General features: G+C 34.0%; 3 protein-coding genes across 3 annotated transcripts; 2 read left to right on the top strand and 1 right to left on the bottom strand.

The window, feature by feature from the left end:
• Positions 1-8,748: 8,748 nt before the first annotated feature.
• Positions 8,749-10,175, bottom strand: LOC138178974 (mitochondrial genome maintenance exonuclease 1). The gene is made up of 4 exons (XM_069111365.1): positions 9,502-10,175; positions 9,233-9,440; positions 8,984-9,116; positions 8,749-8,910 (listed from the first exon to the last, which is right to left on the bottom strand). The coding sequence occupies exons 1-4, from the start codon at positions 9,992-9,994 to the stop codon at positions 8,755-8,757; spliced, it is 990 nt and encodes a 329-aa protein (XP_068967466.1). The 5' UTR covers positions 9,995-10,175; the 3' UTR covers positions 8,749-8,754.
• Positions 10,176-12,744: 2,569 nt separating this feature from the next.
• Positions 12,745-13,616, top strand: LOC138179116 (uncharacterized). The gene is made up of 3 exons (XM_069111566.1): positions 12,745-12,795; positions 13,166-13,298; positions 13,483-13,616. The coding sequence occupies exons 1-3, from the start codon at positions 12,784-12,786 to the stop codon at positions 13,614-13,616; spliced, it is 279 nt and encodes a 92-aa protein (XP_068967667.1). The 5' UTR covers positions 12,745-12,783.
• Positions 13,617-13,964: 348 nt separating this feature from the next.
• On the top strand, positions 13,965-19,366 carry tko (30S ribosomal protein S12 technical knockout). The gene is made up of 5 exons (XM_069111555.1): positions 13,965-14,130; positions 14,419-14,466; positions 14,587-14,634; positions 18,277-18,495; positions 19,017-19,366. The coding sequence occupies exons 1-5, from the start codon at positions 14,067-14,069 to the stop codon at positions 19,148-19,150; spliced, it is 513 nt and encodes a 170-aa protein (XP_068967656.1). The 5' UTR covers positions 13,965-14,066; the 3' UTR covers positions 19,151-19,366.
• Positions 19,367-22,862: the final 3,496 nt, after the last annotated feature.

Genomic DNA, 22,862 nt, shown 5'->3' with positions numbered 1-22,862 from the left:
CGCTGATTACAAATTTCTTCGTTAATAATACCTTAATGTAAATTTATTAAGTTCTCGAATGTTTCATAACTGCATAAGACATTCTACGCGTCGTTTCTTCATTCCCTTCATGGCTGAAATACTTCGCGAAGTATTCCCATTCCAACGTGCTCTAATAATTTCGAACGCAGAACGACGAGAAGACTCGATTTACGTAACAGAAAGAATACACAGTTTTGTTTGAAGAGAACGACAGATGAATTATTGGACTCGTAGAAGAGGTAGAAAAGGTCTCAACTCCTATGGAAGAGTCCGACTTGCCGAAACTACTTAACTTTTTTCTTCTAACATTTCTCCTTATCTTGTGACGAAAAACAGAAAGGTAATTTATTTCGAATGACTTATTGCGTTCCAGTAAATAGACTAAACTGTATTCTAGTACGTGATAACACGGCGAAACAAATACAGAAAATGATCATTCTACCTCGACGTGAAACGTACATCATGGCGGAAGGAAGTCATTCCCAACAATTCGCTTTGAAACGAGAGGAAGAGTAATATCCGCCCCAAGATCGAACCTCTATGAATTTCTAAGAATTTCTGTACATTTTGTTAGAAGCGAAAATTATCGTTTAATTTTTCTGTCTAATCTACATAGATAAAGTTACTATTAAAAATTAGATAGCTGAAAGCTTGATCTCTTATTTCTTAAAAAAATTATTTTATTAATCACGTAACACAATTTACAATTTTGAAAACTTTATTCATAAAATGAGATAGAATACGGATCAGAAGTTTAAAGCAAGTATGGTACTAGATAACGAGGAACAAATATTTTGAAAATGATTGTAATTGTTGTTACGATTAACGATAAACATTGATCTACACGTATATACATATAATATTTATAAGAGAAAACGTAATGTACTAGAACAGAAGGAGAATTCTGTGAGGTCGATCGTATATAATTATTGTTACAATTAATTTTAAACAATTTCCTTAAAGTTCTTAATGAAATCTTGTTCATACTTTGTTGGGAACAGTTTCTGTAATCCAAGCTCGGCATCTTCCAGTTTCGCATCTTTCAATGCGAAAGTAGCGCTGACAACTTTATCAAGTTATGAGAGACGTCGACATTCGCCCACAAAAGAGGAATATTCTCATTATCGTCACGTTCACCTAACGCGCTAATTTTCACCATAGCGGTAATGACGTGCACCGAAACAAATACCCCCGGTTAAATAAACCAATCGATACTCGACTAATAATAAATTTGAACGACAGATGCACTCTCTAATAAACCGATACTTCCTCTAAATTATGCACCGTGCTGGAAGAGCAGCGACGTGTGCGGTCGAAACACGCGAGAAAGACGTCCGATAATTTTCGATACTCGCGCTCGTGCAGAAAACCAGCGAAGTCGATAATGCATGAGGTGTGAATAAGTTATGATCAGATATTTTGCAAACTGACGAAATACATCAGACATAGGGGTTTCCATAGGTATTAGTTGTTATATAAATATTTTATTTTTTAAGTCACGAATCTCGCGTAAATTTTCTATAAAAATCAACCGGAGGCCAAAAGGGAGACATATGATAAAGATTCTAAACCAATATCACCAATGAAAACTATCTTTTCATTTGATTCTCAGATTAAATACGTGTTTTTATCAAAGTGTTGAATATCGATGATGTTAGTTACACATATCGATAGATAATAATTAAGTTGAACCATCGCAAGTATTTGATCAATATTGTTCATTTCTTACAAAACATCGTACATTTTTTACGTGCGGAAAGATTTAAAAAATGAACGAGATAGAAAGCAACGAGGTTAAAATTAAGATTCTCTTGGAAAGAAATAGTCATATTTTAATAATAACGAATATATCAAAATAAATGAGCGAAAATTCTTTCCCTAAAAGAGATGTACCTTTGTACTTTTGTATTTAAAGTACTTGTTTTAAATGACAAATTGGACGCCGAGAGACGAGAAGAATAATTTCAGGAGAAAATCGAGTTGGAGAACATACTTGTATGAATTACACCTAAGAGCATCGAATATAGAACTTATTCTTATTCCCAATATTCGGTATATATTGTGGAATATTTTGTAATACAGATTGTAACGTGCGATAATACGTGGCAAGTTCCGATAAAAAGAATCTAATAATAAGAAATTTACATATCTACATTAATGTTGTAAAATATAAAATATTTGGAAAACGTGTATAAAATCCATTCTCATAGCGATTATTTTAATACTTAGTATTATAATACTTTTATAGCTAACGTGAAAGCATTAAAAATTCCAACAAGCTTTTTTAGACAACTCTCATTAATCCGCCAAAATTCTCTAAAGAATTTAAGTCAGTCTCGTGCAAAATTAGCCGTTTCAATCACTCCTAATCACCATACTCGGTTCTTTCACACAAACGTGAAGCCTCGCACACAACCATTTTCCCATCAAATCGCACGAGTTCTCTCATCCAGGTGGTCCAGACACCGCGTAATTCATTAACACCCTGTATGCAAACGTCGCGTTAGAGCGGCTGACGGGTGCCGTGCGAACGGCCGTTTTCCATCCGGCCAGTAATTCGGTCCTTTGTAGGCTAGCCATCAGATTATTAACTATCATCGGAAGGTAAATGTAGCGTGCTGCAGACGATCGATAATTCATGCGCGACTAAGTGTCTCGCTCTCGAAAAGGATTAATTCGGGCATACGAGCCCGCTCGTAACCGGCCATCGATAGACTTCGACGTCCATTGTCGTCTTCCAACTACCCCTTTGCATCCTCTTTCACTATTCAGCCATCCAACTTCGACGTATTTATAAAGTTTTCAACGGGAAAGCCTTTCTCAACCGGTTGAGTGGCCAGTAGATAGGTCTCTTCCTTCTAACGGAAGATTCGCGGAAGAAGAGCAGTGCCGTGAAAAGCGGCGCGATGAAAACTTCTTAATTCCAGGCCTGCTCCAGTTTCCGGGTAGAGAGGCTTCGTGATTGGTCCAGACTGCTTCTTTCTCCCGTAGACCTCTTATACGTGCACAGCGTTATTACGAAGCAAGGAGAAAAGTTCCGCTTCACACTCGACTGGCTATTAATGGTGGCCAACCCCTGCTGTCGTTAGTTCGCGACACGAGAACGTTAAGTCGTGCCGCGCCACGATAAATGCACGCTGCCCCGTCGTAATCGGGAAATAAGTTCACCCGGGGAAACAGTCGCAAGCTGATTTATTTCGATCGCCGCCAGGAAAACAACCGACCGCGGGAGAATGTATCGCGTGACTATGATTTTATTACCCACCGCCACGACGTCACCGGCTTCCGGCTAATTTACCGTGAATCGAGCAATCGCCCCGGGAGCTGAGAAATCCTATCGGCTCATTTTGGCCGGTGAATGCGCCGTGCTTATCGGAGGATAAGTGACGTTGTAATTAAGTTTCGATTTTAGGGTGGGTTTAGATTAGACTGTCGGAGACTCCAGGTATACGATATCGATCTTTGGTAGGTTTGGATCTACCGAGGATGGGAATTAATTTAGACGATCGAGAATTGTTTGGTGGACTTGTTTTGTATACAATTTGGATCAAGAGATTGAAATCATCTTGTGATAGGGTTACAGGTGAGATAGGGAATGAATTGATCGCTCGTGTTATTATTATTCATATTCATACCACATCGTGGTATTGTTACTCGTTACTATGTATCTCTTTTGTTCTATGTTTAGAATGAAATACTAAACTTGTGTTAACAAAGCAGGCTTGGGTTAATGTAATTTTGGTTTTGTGTATGTTCGATGATTTAAAACAGTCGGGTGTGCGTGAGAGGTAAGAAGTAAGGAAATAAATTGTCTACGGTATTGCAGCACTGATGTCTTGTGTTCTTAGGTAACGTAATCAATTTTATAGTTCAGATCCATCGATTCAAAAAGGTTATTACGTATTACAAAGCTCCAGAAACTTGAGGAAAACACGAGATAATGTAACAACGTGTACAATGCGCAAACGTAAATTAAACCAATCAGAAGCTAACTACGTATCTTCTTCTTCATATGAATGTATAAATTCTCAAATTCTCAAATTTTCAAGTCTTCGAATCGTTAAATCGTCAATTTTCGAATTCTTAGGTTCTTAAGTGCACTGCATTCAGATTTTAAGTTTTTTAATTTTTGGAAATGAACAGAAAATTAATTTTAACCGCCCCGTATATCCTTTAGAAGTATCACTGGCGTTCGCTGTAAAACATTTTTCTGCAAAGTCTAGAATAACGTCTGCGCTTAAGTTAATCGCTCATAATATCTCAGCTTGTCACATCTTGATTATTCCTTATTAATTCTAAGTACAAGGGTACTTCACGATATTAACGTTTAAGCTTTTAACAGCTTTTATATATATTAGATGATGTATTTTTGAAAATACTTTGCTATACTTTCATTAATGAGCCTTGACTAATCGTTTTAATTGTGCTATGTATAATCTATAAAAAATCGTTTGAAATATTACAGGTTTCTACATAGAAGGATTACTTCTAAAAGATTTTATATAAATTCGTTAATGTGTAGAACTACAGCTTGTTGCTGTCTCGACAGATATAACCGTAGGAGGTTCCCTCTGTAAAAGTTATCGTTTTCATAACTCATCTCGTTCAAGGAGGGTGGTTCACACCAGGGGTTGACCGACCAATGAAAATATGTCCCTGTTACGAGAGGATCAGCAAGGATTAGCTAGAAGATTTAGGACAGTCTCGTGGCTACCGTTCGCTAAACGTCTAATCCGAAAATATGATTATCTTTCTACCGAACGCGCCTTAAGCACATTAGTACTCTATAGCATAATATTTTTAGAATCTACCTTATAACACAACCATAACTGTGAATCACTAGATATCAAATACGTTGAATAATCGCTTCAACTGTATTTTCTATTCTGAAAATCATAGAGCTAATAGTATTCTGCGAAATGTTTTCGATCTGCCTGTCAACCTACAAGAGAATAATTATATATAAAAGAAAATAAGAAAAAAGACGTTATATGAAACTCTGCTTGATCGTAGAGTTATAAATGAATATTGAACGTAGTTTGAAATACATGTAGCAGCGAATTTTGCATCGTATGATATGAAAAATCGACCGTGTGTAATATATCTGCATTTACATAATACTATTACGTATAAAATACAGACTGCAATAGATTAAAAATTCACCTATTAATATTCAGCATAATTCTACTATATCTCTTCCTTAATTTTACTTGTAAATTATGATTCTATACTTTAGCAACAAAAATTGAAGATATCGTGTATACGTATGTCTTGAATAAAAGTACGTTGTTACGTCGCCTAAAACATCGGCGCTGCAGCTCTCGCGAACGGGCAGCCGACGGCCTGCGTAACGTCATTTCGACCCTCAATAAACCTAAGGACCCACCATAACTTGTCTGTTTCTTTGTATTGTGTCAACATGGGTCTTCAGTCAATCCGTTGTCTGGAAAGATTTCTTAAGGCTAAAAATATTTTCAACGCACATCTGGTTTTTAGAGAGGTCCTTGGGTTTATTAGGCGCAATTAAAAACACGGAGAAAGCGGGTACGCACCCATTAGAAAAAACCGAATAGCTATCTATTAAAACAGGCTGGGTTTTCCCATGTACAAGGTCATTCATGAACCACGTCGGTAGGAGGCTTCCGACTCATTCCTTCAAGTATCAGCATGGGTCACAACCAATCGACATCGCGGATCGTTGCCCTCACTTTTCCTGACGAACAGCGTGAATAACGAATCCGCGTTCTTCATGCAAAGGGCACACCCACACCGAGCTTTCTTCCGTGCTAGCCTAAGGGCGACAAGTAGTAAGAAAAACAACGTCGAAGTCTAACATCAAAATCTCACGTCTATTAAGTATCCTCGAGTGCTACGTCCACTAACATATGAAATTCGACTGTACGAACCTTGCTCTACTATTCATATCTATCTCATCTTCGTGCGACAAGTTGTTATCGACGATTTATATCTACTCAACAGTGTAGTCTGTGTTGGAAATATATATTTTTATAATTCTGTGAATCACAGTGTTATATAAACTTAATCACCCCTATTATCCTAACGGAAATCAGGGGATCGATCAACTCGTGGTGTCGATTAGTATAATCGTAACGGGAATTTACGACTCCCGTTGACGTCTCTCCTCGCGATTGCGTCTCCCCGCGATTGGTCGAAATTACATACGTCATATCTTTTTTACAGTCATAAAGTGTATTTTTTCTTCTTACTTTATATATAAAATACTTTATACTATATATAATACTTTATATATATAAAGTAAGAAGAAAAAATACACTTTATGACTGTAAAAAAGATATGACGTACTTTTATTCAAGACATACGTATACACAATATCTTCAATTTTTGTTGCTATATATGTATATATATACGTTCCTGTATATCTAAATTTATCATAAATGCATAAACATCTAATACATTAGTATGCATAATTTTTCGTTTCAATGTCATGTTAAACATCTTCTTAAAATATTGCGAAACATAAAAATTTGAAAATCACGTCTGGGTTAAAAGTTGTTGCCACAATGAATAAGGAAAACAGTAATAGTATGTGAGCTTTATCCATGCTTTCATTCATGAGAAAATTCAATTTCACTCCATGTCGCCACTCTTTACGGTAAAAAGCTTTCGGATGATTCACTTTTCTCCATATCATTCGAGAAAGAAAAGGATAGCATACGGGGCAAACAAGTGTCTCATCCCCTCTGAAAGAAACATAAGAATGCAAGATAGTACGGATATGCTGAATTCAGCGAATTCGTGGTACACCCTTGGCAATGTAGACGACGATGAACAAGAACGAACTTGTGTTCCGGCTCATCGCGTGCTGAGATTACAAGTTGGCCGAGTTGCCATCCACGCAAAGAAATGGAAACAGCCTTCTTATCTTGGGACAACTACGTAAATCTCATAAGAACGCTTTTCATAATTTCAGTCGAAATAGTTCCAGTTTCTTCTGAAGAAAAAGATTCTCAGCTACAAAGTATCCTCCGTGATTTTCTTCGACCGACCGTTTAATTAATTCAAAGGACAATAAAAAATTATACGTCTGTTTTATCCAAAAGAAATAACAATTGCTTGGATTTATCTCCTTTTTATCTTGAAACTGGTGCAAAGAAATTTAGAATGTATTACACTATTCCACAACTTAAAATGTTAATAAATACCCTAATGTGAAAGGCTTATCGTATTTATTATTGAATAATTATTATTATCTTGGTTTTTAAGACCATGTTTCACTTTATCTGTTATTTTAATCTCTTGAATAATATATTCAAAGTTACTGCCGTCAGATCTTCCATTATATTAAACCTTTCACCCTTTATAATCCGTTGAATATTTCGTAATGATTAAAATGAACGAAAATTTATCAATGCTGAGTCCAGAGAACAGAGTAAATAACGTAATAATCTTCAATTACATTCTTTTAAATATTTATCCAATATAATTTTTGTTATTTGTAACCAAGAATTATTGTTAATATATGAAACAGAATTCCTTTCCGATTTATTACTTCCAATCATTTCTGTATTAATGCTACTTGTAATTCTAGTTACTAATTATAAATTTCATTAATTACCGTTCTAATAATTAATTTTAATGTAAAATGAATAAACGTGTAGCATTATTATCCCGAAATTTCATGTAAGTATCGTAAAGGTACCCGTGAGATTATATGCACGAATACGAGCAGATTAAACGCCAATTAAACAGCAAACAACACAACAAAATCGCGTCATTTCGTTATCAGCTTATTCGTAAACAAGCTTTTCGACGTCTGCTGCTGTAGTTAACTTTCGCCATATGCTGTGCTAATCTGGATGGTCAAGAATTACTCGAAAATTCAAATACGGCGAAATACAATGAAAGATACGTTTCCGCTACATAGCTTCAGCATTAGTTTACGGTTCCCAGGGGCATGCGAAGGGTTGCACATCATGCTTATAAGAGCCTGTAACGGGGAGTTGGGCAATGTCGCGCCCTACGGAGGGTGGCTGGCTCCAAGTTATAATTGCTATATGTTAACCAACGTAGACAGGTGGGGAAGCGACTCCGTACGTATGGAACGTTCTTGATACCTTTCGTAGGTAGGCTCTGTTACGATTATTAGCACAGCAATTTATGGCAATTTATATTTAAACGATGATTTTCGAGAAGAAGATATTATGTAATAACTTTTGTAACTGATTGGGATATTAATAGGTATTTAACATATTTAAAAGGCACGAGGAATTATTTGGAAGAATAGTGCTTTTTATATAGATATTTAAGACAAAATTCATAAGAATGGATTTTATTATGAAAATCGTAATTTAATTATATTTTTAAGATTAAATATTATGGGTTGTTTTTCCTGGACATTCTTTTATGCAATTTTGTTAAATAAAGAGAAATTGATTCGCACTAATTTTCATGCAATTTGTTTGAACGACTATTCTACTTTGATATCACAAAAGATTATTTTTTTTAAATAATGTTGATAAAAAGTTAGAGAAGTTGTAATATTAAATGGAATTAATATAAATTATTAGGTTTTTTATTTTTGAATAAGATATAACAGTACAGAGTATATAGCAAGAAACACCTTTCTCTTTTTCGCTACAATAAAAGAATTCTCATCTTTTATAATCTTCCAAAAAAAAAAATATTTATTTATACAAAAATACTATGAAACTTGTTCAGTGAAATATATAAGTAGTATAATATAAATATAAATTAAGTATTTAAACTACCTTTGTAATAATTTGCATGAAACTGTTCCAACTTACTCAACCATTCTCTCCATGCTATTTGTAAGGCATCACCCTTCAATTCATGAATACTTGCAAGTTGGCCATTTGCATAAGCAACAATGACCAAACCTTTATCTATCTATTAGTGCAATTACATAATTTGCATAAAACTATTTGGATGTCTTTATATATTACTTCTAAAAGGTAGTTACCTTAAATGAACATTTATTAAAAGCATTAATAGCTCCAATATAAGCAGCAACTTCTATAGGTGCGTCATAAGTTGTTGCAAGCGATGTTTCCCGTTTCTCTGACATTTTCCAGTTGATTAAATATGTCTTACCTCTAAACAAATACAATTTTAAAGTATAAAAATGTAATTTTCAAATTAAAAACTAGTGTACTATACTGATGACCACATGATAAGTTACATTTCCTTGTAACAATAAATTGCATTATACCTAAAGACAGCAATACAATCTATGATGCTTTTGTATCCCAATGTTGGATGTATCACATTTATCTGAGTTCTATGAAAAATTGTTATATCGTTGAATATTGGTTTTATACTAAAGTATACTGGTTTGATAGAAGGTGGAATTTCAACTTTGTTCCTTGAAGACATCATTTGTACATAAGAATGAAATAATTTATTACTATTCAATGCATCTAAAATATATAACAGTCGCTAATATCTAAAATTCTCATTTTCATCATACAAATGTTATACCTTTGCAGTATGATTTAAAACACTCTTCTCCATACATATCAATCATATTCTTCTTCCACCTCTCTAAAGCAGCTTTTACTTTGGGAGACATGGTTTCGCTAAGAATGTGTGCTACAGTTGGAAATTTTAAATCTTTATTATCTTCAATGCACTGTATTCCACAATTCTCAACTGTCTCAGAACCAAAAATAGATACTGATTTTATGTTTACCCTTATTTTAAACGTATTTACAGATTTTAAATTGTTTGTTTTCGATAACTTAGAATCTCTTTGTTGCTCCTGTAACATAACTTTCTTATCTTTTATTTGTTTATACACATCATCATCAATATTAGAGTCTGTAGTATCCTGCAGTTTAGATGTATCTTTTGTTTCTACTGTTCCATTGCTTATCTTTAAATTATTCATACATTTGGTTAAAAATCTAATTTCGTTGATATTTAATTTTAAAACTGTTTCATTTACACTTTGTAGAATATTCGATCGTAACATATTTATAGCAAAATAGTAATCAAAACAAATATAGTTTTATTAATAAAAGAAATATATGTATAATCTTATAAATCAATTTGATAACATTTCATATGTTATAACTATGACTATTGTTTCTTTCTGACACTTACTAAGTAACTTCAGGAAGGTTAGCATCAATACTCGCACTATTTTCAATACCTTGTCGTGCCATCTATCGGTCATTGTGCTGCCTATTTAATGAGTATTCTTTTCTGTCGATAACAAAATTTCCACTAAAAATCATTATCCTCCTTTGACACCGTTGTTATACGTATTACATACCCTGTTATCTTATATATTTTCTTATTTTCTTTATAAAACAAAAAATATTTTCATGACATTAAAAACGAAGATATTCATCTCATATTAACTTATATTAATTCAATTCTTAAAAATAATTCTTAAATATACCGCTTCTTCCACATCTCATGTGATTATCATATAAAATGTATCATTTAAATTTGTAGTCAAGTCACGTCAAATGAAATGTATTAAAAATCTTTGAAAATATATGTACTCGTAAATTTATTAGAATCTGCGTACTATAAGTTTAAATTATCTTCGGATGGTCGACTGGCGTACTTTAAGAAGAAGAACGGTCCCAGAACCCCAATGGCTACACATCACCACAGCCAATGAACGTAAAACGTAGCTGTAATTTATCAGGCTTTACACGGTTCGGTTCGTTTTAGCTCACGATTGCAATTTCGAAGTTAGCCGCTTATCAAATTACCGGGTATCAATCTAATGATGCGGAGTGCGACCCTCTTCATCGATCTTGCACAATAACCCTGTCCGCGATTTCTGATACCTTTCGAAACTAATCACTTAGTAACATCTACGTGTGTAAGCTTATAAGAAATTTGTTCAACTTCTACCGACTGCGTTCCGTTTACGTAATCGTAATGGTATAATTACTTTTACAACGAAACAAACGAGAAAAATGCCGATTAAATCAACCTACCTTTATATCTTCTGCTTTTCAGATTCCTATCGAGCTCTAGAGTTGAGTCACATGATATTAAAACCGGCGATGCATATTGGGCGAGCCATTAATCAATCAGAAAATATTGCATGGAATCGTTCTGACGGGAAATATTTATTGCATTTTGAAAGTTGTTTACAAAACTTTCAATAATGAAACTTTTCCTTTTCATTAGGTATTCTATTCTCTATTTGAAAAATCGTCCTCTCTTATATTGAAATTCAAATATACTATATTTCGATGAATTTAGGGGATCATTTTAATAATTATTTTCTGAAGTTATGATATAATATAGCTGCAACTGGAAATCACAAATTCATTCATCAATGTCCTTTCGTGATATTGGAATGGACCATGTCTGAGATCCTAATAGTGCTTTTAGATGGCATCCTATATATTAAATCGCTAGCGCTTCTGCATGATGATATACGAGTTCGAATTTCAATTTACGAAAATATGTCTGAACAGTATAAACTTGTTCTTACCATAATCCTTACAATAAAGGGTATAAAAACTGATTTTATATTAGATAGTGTAAATTGTAAGAAAACGTGGCAGCAATTCATTTAAAAAGTCGTGTTAGAAGAAGGATAATCGTTACAAGGATTTCTGATTTGATGTAGGAAATATTTGTAATAATTTTTCATAGAGAGTGCAATTCTTCGATAATCAATTCAATATATAAATAATGATGTGTCTATTCAATATCCCTATTTTTCATACGCAGAATATTTAGTCCAATTCGCTGTTGCTCGATGTCCCTACGCAACACTCAAGGGAGGAAGTGTAACCATAAGATGCAACATAAAAATTTGCATTCGTAATTTTACGTAACGATGCAACCGAAAACCGTCCTCTTAGTACGTTGTAACAGTGAAAGTCACACAGTATAGATGAAATTTGAGATGCGCGGAAAATACGAGCTAACGTCTCGTATTGAAATTCTTGTTAACCGACGTGCCAACTGGATCGAGTGAGAAAGGGTCATCGTACACGCGACATGTCAAAGAAGCTCATCCACTTTTGGAGCATCCGATGCCATCCTTAAGCTAACCGTAAATATAATATTATATAACAGTAGAAGAATATGATAAGCCATCACTTTAGTTTTTACGAGAGTATTTTACAATTGGGTACTTTGTCGTACATGTTATCAAACTTGTCTGAATACATTTATTCCACTCTTCCCGTAATTTTAAAAACATTACTTGTCATAATATTTTATAATAATAGTAATAACAATAATAATAGCACGTGGTACTAGGCATACGAGAAGTTTACTCGAGAAAGGAATATAATCAACGTAACACTTGGCGATTTCTTTAATTAAAAATTCGTGTGCGCAAGAGAACCTGTATACGTTACTCTCTAAGTTTGGTGGTAACGACTGCTTGAATTTCGAGCGGTCAAACCGATTTCAAAACAAGGAAGAGTAACAAATATATTCCTTTAGCGTATGAATGACGATTTCGTTATGATATCTATTACTAATCTTCACAATTGACCTATTTTATTCCAACCGAATTGACGGTACCGTGCGGCTAATATCATCGCGGTGGCTGGTAGCCTCGCGTTGAAAAATTTTCGTGACAAGACAGCGACGGGAAAACAACGTATTAGAAAGGCGTGTAGACAAGTGCACACACACGCGTAATTCAACTTCGCCGGGATGCGATACCGCAAGAAAAAGGCTCGAATAGTATAAAAGGGGTGTATTCTATCCGACCTGCATCAGTTTCAGTCGCGAACCAACCGTCGCTACACATTACATTGCACTAGCAACATGAAATTTCTCGTGAGTAATTCCTTTGAAGTTGTACTCTTTATCTTTTTATACTACCTATTCATAATAACGTTAAATTACTGCTTCGTTTTAATTAGTAGTTAAATGTATATGGTACTTATACGATGTTAACAAATAAGGGTCTAATACCTGGAATTTACCCTAATACCTTGAATTATTCATTGAAAGCAGCAAGAGATATTTGATTGGTATTAAACATAATTAAACGAAGCTATTAACTAACAAATTACATTTTCGAAGGAAAGCATAATTTTATATTTTACGAGGAACTTAGGTGTTTACGTCGAAGTATATAGGCTAGACTAGTATTACGAAGTATACTTACAAGATTATCACATACAAGTTAACTTTCTATTTTCAGATTGTTCTTGCTATCTTCGCTTTGGCATCTCCCTTGTATGCCCAATCTGAGGAAAAGGTAATCGAGAAGAGAGGCATCAGCTATGGTTTGGGAGGTGGCTTAGGTCATGGAGGTGGCTTAGGTCATGGAGGAGGTGACGATACAGAAAATTTCACTCTAATCTTATGTATTCTAATTCCTGCAAGGGCTACTCATGCTCTCTAAACAATAGGATATGTTTGATAATTCCTATATTTATATTATAAAGATGATCTATGACTTGTAACTTGTCAGTTTACTAATATGATAAAAAATTCTTTTTATTTTTTTACTTGCAGGACTTAGTAGTGTATCATACAGCGTTCCAGTAGTCACCAAAAGCATCCGTATCTCTAGCGGTGGATATGGAGGATATGGTCTTGGAGGACATGGTCTTGGAGGACTCTCCAGAGGACACGGTGGTGGATGGTGAAAAAGCCAGTGTTAACTGTTCTCATCTTATGGTATTGCGTCTTTTCACATATTTTATGGCGAAAGGAGCTTTTGTACTGCAAACCGTAAAATAAATTTTTAATAATTTTGTAATCAGTGTTATTACTGTTTCCCTGTTATACCCCATACGCTATATGTAATTAATCGTTAAGTAAAATTTTGAATATATATCATAACCTACTTTAATAAAATTAATTTTAAGATTCTTGAAGCTTTAACGAAAGAGTTGGTTATTTTTATTAACATTTTTAATGGACAGTCATAGGGTTCATGTCTCAGATAAAGATAATGTAGAAATGGGTTTTATCTACCCTCGCTCTGGTGACGTAACGAGATTCGATGTTTTGTCGCTAGATAGAATTGTAAGAGTGCAGATGCAAAGTTGTATTTTATAAATTTGTGTGGTTATCAATTAAAAGTTAGAACAATCATGAATTTCTTAGCAAGAAGTATAGTGAGCGGAGCTAGATCTTGTCTTACAAGTTCCATCGTAGGTACGATTACTATATTAGAGAATTAACTTAACCTAACCTAACCTCTAATCTAAACTATCCAAATAAAAAATATCACAATTTTTGTTTACCAATAATAATTCATGTTTTTTTATGGCCCTAATTTTATATACGTACCATAAATATTATTTAAAAGTAATTAGTTCCTGTTGTCAGAAATAAATCCTTGTATCGCTCCAAATTATCAATTTTTGCTTGCTATTTTAGCGTATTTTTTAATAAATATTAATTTTATACATGATTTTAATGGAAAATATACTTGTTTCACAGCTAACAAACTACAGTTAACTAGATTATGTGCAAGCCCTGGAATTCAAGGTATTATTCCCCTAATTAACAGAGTTCTAAGTATATATTATAAGGCTATGATTGGGAAAAGTTAATTTAGAACATAATTTATTGTAATAACATAAAAATAATATTCTTGTTTCTGAATAGGAAATGTGCTGACTACTACTAACTCATATATTGGAAGCTTGATACAAGGTAAGCTATATTTTATAAATCAAAGACAATATTACATATATAATATATTGCAGAATAAGATATCTATCAATTAATAAGAACTTAGTAATCTCTCAATTTCAATTTTCTATTAAATAAAAAATTGCTATTAATAGCTGTTAGTAAAAGAATTCATAATCATACTGTAAGCAAATATCAAAACCCTAAATATTCAACAAAAATAATTGGAACGCTCGGAAAAATACAGAAGTTTTTCAAAATATCGATGAAAAGGGCTTTGCTTGAAGCAAACCAAAACCAGCATTGACCCATTTACGTGAAATCGTGTGAAGGTCCATCGGTATTATTTGCACTTTCCATAAGTGTAACCAGGCCAGACAATTTCATAGGAATTCGAGTGACATCTCGAATTTCCGTAAGCCTTTCCGAAAGATCGGTATCTCCGTTTTCTCAACGGAGTAAATGCAGTAAAAGGGGTGGTCGACCTAAAAAGGGACCACGATTTTCTTCCCTCATTCTTCGTCCGCGAAAAAGCGCGTGGCATGCAAAAGCACACGCAGCGCTTTACCTCTTTGATGCCTACAAATAGAAAGAAGAGACATCTCAAAATGCAAAAAGGGATCCGGCTACTACACAAGAAAGGACACGAATGAGAGAAAGTAAGCTTTTCCTCGGCCAACAGCGAAAATCGCTGGGAATCGGAGGGGTGACGTGTCCATTTGTGGTTGACCAGTTGTCAGATGTGATCCTGTGAAGGATACAGCCTGCAGTAAGACTGTTATCCGCATTTTCCCAGTTTTCGCGACGATACAATGGACCATTCGTGGGATAGTTTCGTTCTCGACAATTAGAAACGGATGTTATCATTGGACACATTTTTATTTTTTTTAAATCATTGCATGCAGTATTATCTTTTTAAATATCGTTGTATATGTTCTATAGATTAATATCGTCGTATTCATCTTTTTGCATTTTGGGTGCAATTTTCCATTTTTCAATTTCCTTGCTAAATTTGTATTTCTATGATAAATGCAAAACTATAACTATAAAATTTGCAAACTATGGTAAAAAATTACTCGTACAATTATAAGTATGCTTTAGTTTACTCAATACAAACATCATGAACAAACTATTACAATTTCTACAATATTCTTCATTAATTTTATTAAACATTCTCACGTTTCACTATTTATCTTCGGTTTCTAATATAAAAAACGTCTTTCTATTCACTTTTCACTGTTTTCCTTTTTTCCATAAATGAATGAGATCCTTAATTCAAACTAAACTTGAAACTCGACTAATACCAATATTTCCAGATTACGGACAATGTTTGTTTTCCGTGCAAGGCCTTTTTATCAGCTTCTAATTACACCAGTTGTTCATTTCATTCAGTAAACAGTCGCAACCGGAAAGATAAGCCTCGGATTTAGCGAGTGATAGATTCTTGGCACCGTGTATGCAACAAAGGCGCAACTACGACGTCGTGAATTTTCGCAATGTAATCTTGCGTATTGATTTTCGAGAAAAAGGGTTGCCTTCCATGCATAATAGGTTCTGCTGGTCTCTTGCACTAGTTAAGTCCGAGTTAGGTTGGATTAGTAGCAACAGGCTTGGACATCTGTCGTGCTGGAGAACGGTGGTCAGTCAGATCTCGAAATGAACAACAATGGCACATTCTCGACTAACAGACCCTGTTAAATCGTGGACTTCCATGAACGACCAAGGAAATATCACGAAATTGTCATGTCATCGTTGATATTTTACTTCGACTACGAATCTCGTCGGATTTAAGAACGTTTTAGGCGAGTTTCTTTCATACGACTGTGAACAACTGATTCTGCACGATGATTTGAGAGTGTTTCGAATATTTAGAATCTTTCGTGGAAAATTGAAATGTTCGATGTAATTATAGGGAACTTTTTATTGATATTTTATTATTACTGCTTTCTTTGAAAAATTATAGAAGACGCTTTAACGTATCTTTTCTGTTTCTAAAGTATCTTTCACTCCTCTATGTAATTTCATAAAATGTTGTATTACGTAAATGATATTGAAGACTGGCATGCAGGTAGTAATTTATTATTCATAATACTCTTCTATTTTAAAATATTTTTGCCTTCTGATATGAATTTTTTCCAACAAATTGCCTATTATCTCCAGGCAACATTAATTGCGTGCTAGCCTATAATCATTAGCTTGTGACTATAATTACTACTTCCATTTGCATACATACATAATATCATGACTACTCGACTTAAAGAATTAGACAGAGAAAGACAATCGAAGAATTTCATCACTACGTACTGTTCATTTTTTCAATTTTGCAAACAGTAAATTGCTGTTCATTTTCAGATTACGCGATCTCATGGATCGTAGCGTTTTGTACAAAGATGGATGGACCTTGCCTCGTAACAATGTTTCTTAATAAGCTTATACACGCTTCAGCGAAAAAGGTCTAGACTTGGACGAGCGGCTTGCAGATGTCAAACGTCCGTCATATTTGATATTCCATCAACTCCGGCAACCCTCTTTTCCCTCGGTTCGTAAGATTATTTGCGAAAGAGTTTTCAGTTTCTCCGTACTGTTACCACGCAGTGGGTCTCCTATTTTTCCAGACTTCGTTGACAATAGCCTTGACTAGGACATGGTCATCCTTGGGGACTATTTCTTTGTCGCAATCCTTAGTCATGTTGTAGGATTTTTTTCTCATACCATTCACGCAATTCTCGTGAAAATTGTGACGAAATTTTTAAAAAGTTATTCCGAGAGAAATAAGGAATTATTATGTCAAATAATTATTCTCAAAGAAACTGCATCGAGATCTTTGTAGAACTGTCTCCAAAAAAATTTTATCGAGTATTTTGAACAATTATTTTCGAAGAAATTGTGTCCAGATTTTTCTATTTCTTTTCTATTTCAGATCTTCTATTTCTTTTACATGTAAATAGTTTCTCGCGAGGCAATCATTGCTCAACGTTTCCTAATTTATCGAGATCGACAATTAGTTAAGAAGTCGTGTCTCTGGGCGTAATTTCGTCACCGAAAAGTAGGCTCGACGCTAATTGGACCCGGTTTGTCGTTACGTAATCGAAGAATTTCCAGTGAAAATCCAATTGTACCCATTCACCGGACGATTACTTTCCCTTTACGGCTATACATGTCTCGAAGATAAGAGTATCACGCCTGTAATTGCTTCGCAACTACTCCTTTTATTTCCCTCAGACTTTTTTGGGAACCAAGGGTGTTTCCTCGGACGACCACACGAAGCCTAATACGTCCTCTTCGTTTGGTAAATACAGGTTTTTATCTTTGAAACTTTGACAAAGGAACGCGAACGAGAGAAAGGCAAAACTGCTCAAGAAATGGGGGGAAAATAAAAGTTACGTGTTACGCTCTACAAAGTTGTTCGTAGCCACAAGCATTCGTAGATATTTCATTTTTATTCAATCAGAATATTTATTGGAAGGGAAAAGAAAAAACATACCTTAATGTAGTAAACAGTAGGAGTCTATCAATTTTTAGAATATATTGAATGAGAGAGAAATTTGTTTCATATTAATAGCTTATTTGAAAAAAATTCTAAATTGTTCTCCTAATTTGTTATTTTTACTTTATATTTGTTTTATCAAACTCACGGTATAAGTATGTATTTAATTAAATCAGGCTTACAGATAAGACTCGGATCATCATTAAAAAGGTTGCATCTATTTGGACCGTACAAAAAATATAAGAGGAAGAAAAATCCTTTAGATGGGAAACCATATGCAAAAGGCGTAATCCTACAAACTGTAATCCGAAAGCCAAAAAAACCTAATTCTGCGAATCGAAAATGCGTTATCGTCCGCTTATCAACCGGCAAGGAAATGGTCGCTTTTGTACCGGGTGAGTACATTTTACATTTCATATTATAGAACTACTATAGAAACATGCTAAGCACGAGGAAGAAATATATTTATGTAGCGGTACATAGTGTAGAAAAAGCTTTAAGTTAAAATGGAAAATTCAAATCTGGCAGAGACCCATATTATTATGCCTTTGAATACAAACGTTGTTTTGGGTTACAAGGTGTAGAAGCAAAAGAACTTTGAATAGATTGTTATTGCTGTTTCTTCTAATCTTTAGCCAGAGTTACATAAAAAGGTCAACTTTTTGTGCTCCCTATGATATCAGTATTATTATCCTTTCTACGATTGGTATGATAGCATTGAGCGAGCGACGATTATACCCATACACTATCTCTATATTTATACTTATACTTATTTTAATACATCTGTCTATTACAAATTCATCCACTCGTTACTTTATTAAATACACCTACACGTTATAACCACCTCATTAAATGTAATACATCCTAATCATTTTATATATCAATATTATAATAATTATGTTTCTTATCGTTTTAGGCGAGGGCCACAATCTTCAAGAGCATAACGTCGTTCTGTGTCGGCCAGGAAAGATAAAGGATACTCCAGGTGTTAAAATCAGATGCGTTCGCGGCAAGTATGATCTACCTCACGTAATAAAGGAAACTACTTAGTTACACAATTTATCGCAACTTTTGTCAAAAATCTTCTCTTCCTATATTATACTATATAATATATGATGGTGTACAATGAATGATAATTAAAATAGTTAATTTAAAACAACAATTTAATTTTATTTATAATTAAAGATCACAGACGAGAAACATACCAACTCCATTTGTATTGATTTTCTGACTGGTATGCAATTTGGTTAGCAAACAAGAATAGTTTAATAAAACATAGTTGGAAAGAAAAAAGAAGAGAAAACATTACTTCAAAAAGCCTATAAAACACATACTAGAAAATAAAGAAAAGAGATAGCATATAACTTTATAACTGAAGTACATAATCCTATACATACAGTTTTCCTGCTGTGGTCTCAATCCTAATTCCAATTACAGATAGTTATCAAACAGACATCGTAAAAATTTTCCTGATACTGTCACGAATTCAATCGAACAAAGACAGAAAGGGTTCGTCGAGATTACGGTTTTAGAATCTAGCGGCCCACAAATTGTGGCCTTTTGACACACATTTTCAAGTGCCGTTCCTTACCGTACGTTTACCGTTAGCTGAACCATGCGCCGTCCTAGGAGATGGGCAAACGCCAACACAATGTATATTCTCCTATATCGACATGTCACAATGTGGAAAGAAGGGTCGTAGCACAGCTCCCTTCTTTCCACGTTATTACGGAAGGGTTGGTCTGCTCTTGCATCTGCACTCTGCATCCACCCACGCGGCCACTGGCTATTGGCCACATGACATGCTGACCAACATCCCGGTATTTTCAAAAGAATGGTTCTCAACTTTGCCTCGCCTCAAATAGTCTCCAGGAAAATATACTCTTTCTCATTTTGTCGATAAACGCAAGTAGTAGGCGTTACGCGATTATGAATGTGTATTTGTGATAATATTATTGGATATAAATATGAGACTTTTTTATAAAATAAGATTAGATTGGGAAAGAAATATACTACAAGAATGGAAGAGTAAATGAAATGAGAACCTGAACAATGGTCAACGATTGAAGGGGTTGACGATGGTGCAGCACGGATCCTAGATTCATTTCCCATGTATGATTCGTTCTTCGGTAATGTGAAAGAACACGAAGACCTAGTTGACCATCTTCTAGCATGTTAACCTTACTGTTTTTTCTGGACCCATATATCCCAAAACATAAATAATTTTTAAATAAATAGTTTTAGTATTTTATATAATTTTACAATCTTTTGTAAATTCTAAGCTTTTTATGAGTAGAGTATCCCAAAAAGAAGGTATCTGAAGAAGAAGTGAAGAAAACGGCAGGCTCAAAAAAAAAATCTGTGGAAGCTAATTAAAACCTAAACCGGCAACAAATATCTTAAATATAACCAAAGGATTTCGTAAAAGTACAGTTCTTACCTAACAGGCAATTTTATATTATATAAAACTAATAAAAACTACTCTGCAAATATTCGAAAGGAACAAGCTATCGTAAAAAATAGAAAATGGCGGGTTATTACTTTAATCCGTACACTAAAAACCCTGAAGGTAGTGAGAAGTGTATTTTTGCCGCGTAAAAGTGGCTATTAGGTAATTTGAATCGTTTTCAAAGTTAGACGATGTTAATTCATTGCGATGTAATCGAGTTTTCAAATTCTTACAGTTTTTCTCTTCGCTTCGTTATGAGGCAACTCTAAAAAATATAGTAAAAACAAATTACATCATTATATTTTTGATGATGTCGTTATGAAAACGTATGCAGGTAACCCAAAGTTTCATTGTGTAATTTGCGTCTATCTGGCTCTAATACAAGAAAAAATTCCTTATTATCATTTGTTAATAGTTAACCCTTCGTTTCATATCGTGAAATCCGTTTTGTTATTTTTGTAACCATATCAATTGCTTTATGGCTTTTCGTAATAATTATGCATTTTTTGTCACTTGCGAAATGTCCTGATAAATCTCTTTTTAATCACTCTTTTTTCTGTTAAAAAATTGGAAAACCTGTAAGTATTTGCCAGGTTCATTGAACTCAGGTCTTAGACAGAGAAAGTATGGAGAGAATGTTGCTAGTTTATAAAAGCTTATGGAATGGGGAGGGGGCGATGATCTTCGTAAGAGCGTAAACAATACACGAATATTATTACGACAGCGTTATTTTTTTCGAAGGCTTTTTAAATAAATAACATGTAAACCTTTTTGACCTTTTCTTTTTCTAAAAAGAGAGGGACACTCAAATTTTTTTTGTTTGTAATTGTACAGTTTAGTAATGAGATACCGAGCGATCTGTTCGTAAATGTTTCTGTCCTTAAATACCTTGTTTACTATTATTATTATACTTACTATTACTCAACTAAAGTAATAATATTATTATTATAATAATAAAAAATATTGTTGTAATGAAATATAAGTTTGAGGGACTGATAAAGTTTATTAGAGAAAGAAGAACTGTTTCAGCATTTGATATTTATAGAAAATTAAAGAGAGCAACATACCCAATTCACATAACAAGCAAGAATACATAAAATATCCAAAGTATAATATTTGCTATAATATTTAATGGTAATGAAAGACATTTCTGCGTAAGGTTATGCAGCATAACGTAAAAATAATTAACGTCCCAGGTAATTTTATTTATGTTATAAACTGTTTATTTATTTGTCACAATATACAAAGTTTTTAATCCTCCTATAACAAAAGCTTCTTTCCACCTACAAGCTAGTTTTTCAAACATTTGCTCAAACTCGGGAGTCCCTTGTCGTAAATAAGACGTATTGGTAATGTGTTTATAGCGAAGGCTATTCATCTGAAGCCATCTCTGAAAGGAGACTACTTGGTCGACGAATAAAATTCCTTGTCGAAGAATCTGCCCAAAGGCGTGTCTCGTGATACAGTGAGAACGAAATGCAAAAGCTTTCGTGGAAAGAAAAGAGTTCTCGCGGGGGAAGGAGACGTGCCGAGGACCGGATGCAAGCAAATCTTGAAAGTCTGTTGGCTAAACTTGGTCGGTGGTCTGACCGCAAGATAAATTGAGAAGTAATTATTGCGAACGACATTCACCACATACATCTTCATGCATCTCTCTTCTCAAAAAGCTTTGGTGTCGAATACTATTAAAAGGACTAATGCTGTTCGAGAACGAAGTCACACCCTGAGATCTCCTACCGAGAGGATTGTAAATTTCTTCAACATTCTTAATAAGTTGAGATATTTTCCATACAAAAAAGAGAAAAACCGAAAAAGTAATCGTTATATCTATATTCTCGCTCTATATTTATATAAAAAATTAATAATAATCTTGATTCAAATATAAGATGAAATACCTATTAATAAATTTTTTATAATTTTTAAAGTAATATATAACATATATGAATAAATAAAAACTGAATAGGAATAAAATTTGCATTATATGTAACATAAATAAGTGATAACATATGTAATATAAACGTTTATGGTAAAAGCTTCTTTCGAAACAATTGTATTCGGTGGATAAAATCCTTAATGTCCTTCGAAGAACATGCGAAAGTACACTGTTATAGACAATTTTCGACTATTTTTAGTAACTTTATTAAAACAGCATCGTTTTATGGAGTTGACAATGAGGTACATAGGGTTGAATATAATCTTAAACGTTCCTCGTGCGATATTGTACCCTTCTTAAAAATTAGCAAGCTTGACACTTCTAACGAGCGGTATATACATGAAATATGAAAAATCCGATTCTAAGAACTATTATCATTG

This window comes from Bombus flavifrons, chromosome 4, assembly GCF_040668555.2.
Source record: "Bombus flavifrons isolate JBK064 chromosome 4, iyBomFlav1_principal, whole genome shotgun sequence".
In the NCBI taxonomy this organism is placed as follows: domain Eukaryota; kingdom Metazoa; phylum Arthropoda; class Insecta; order Hymenoptera; family Apidae; genus Bombus; species Bombus flavifrons.
This window is presented reverse-complemented; position numbering and strand designations above follow the sequence as displayed.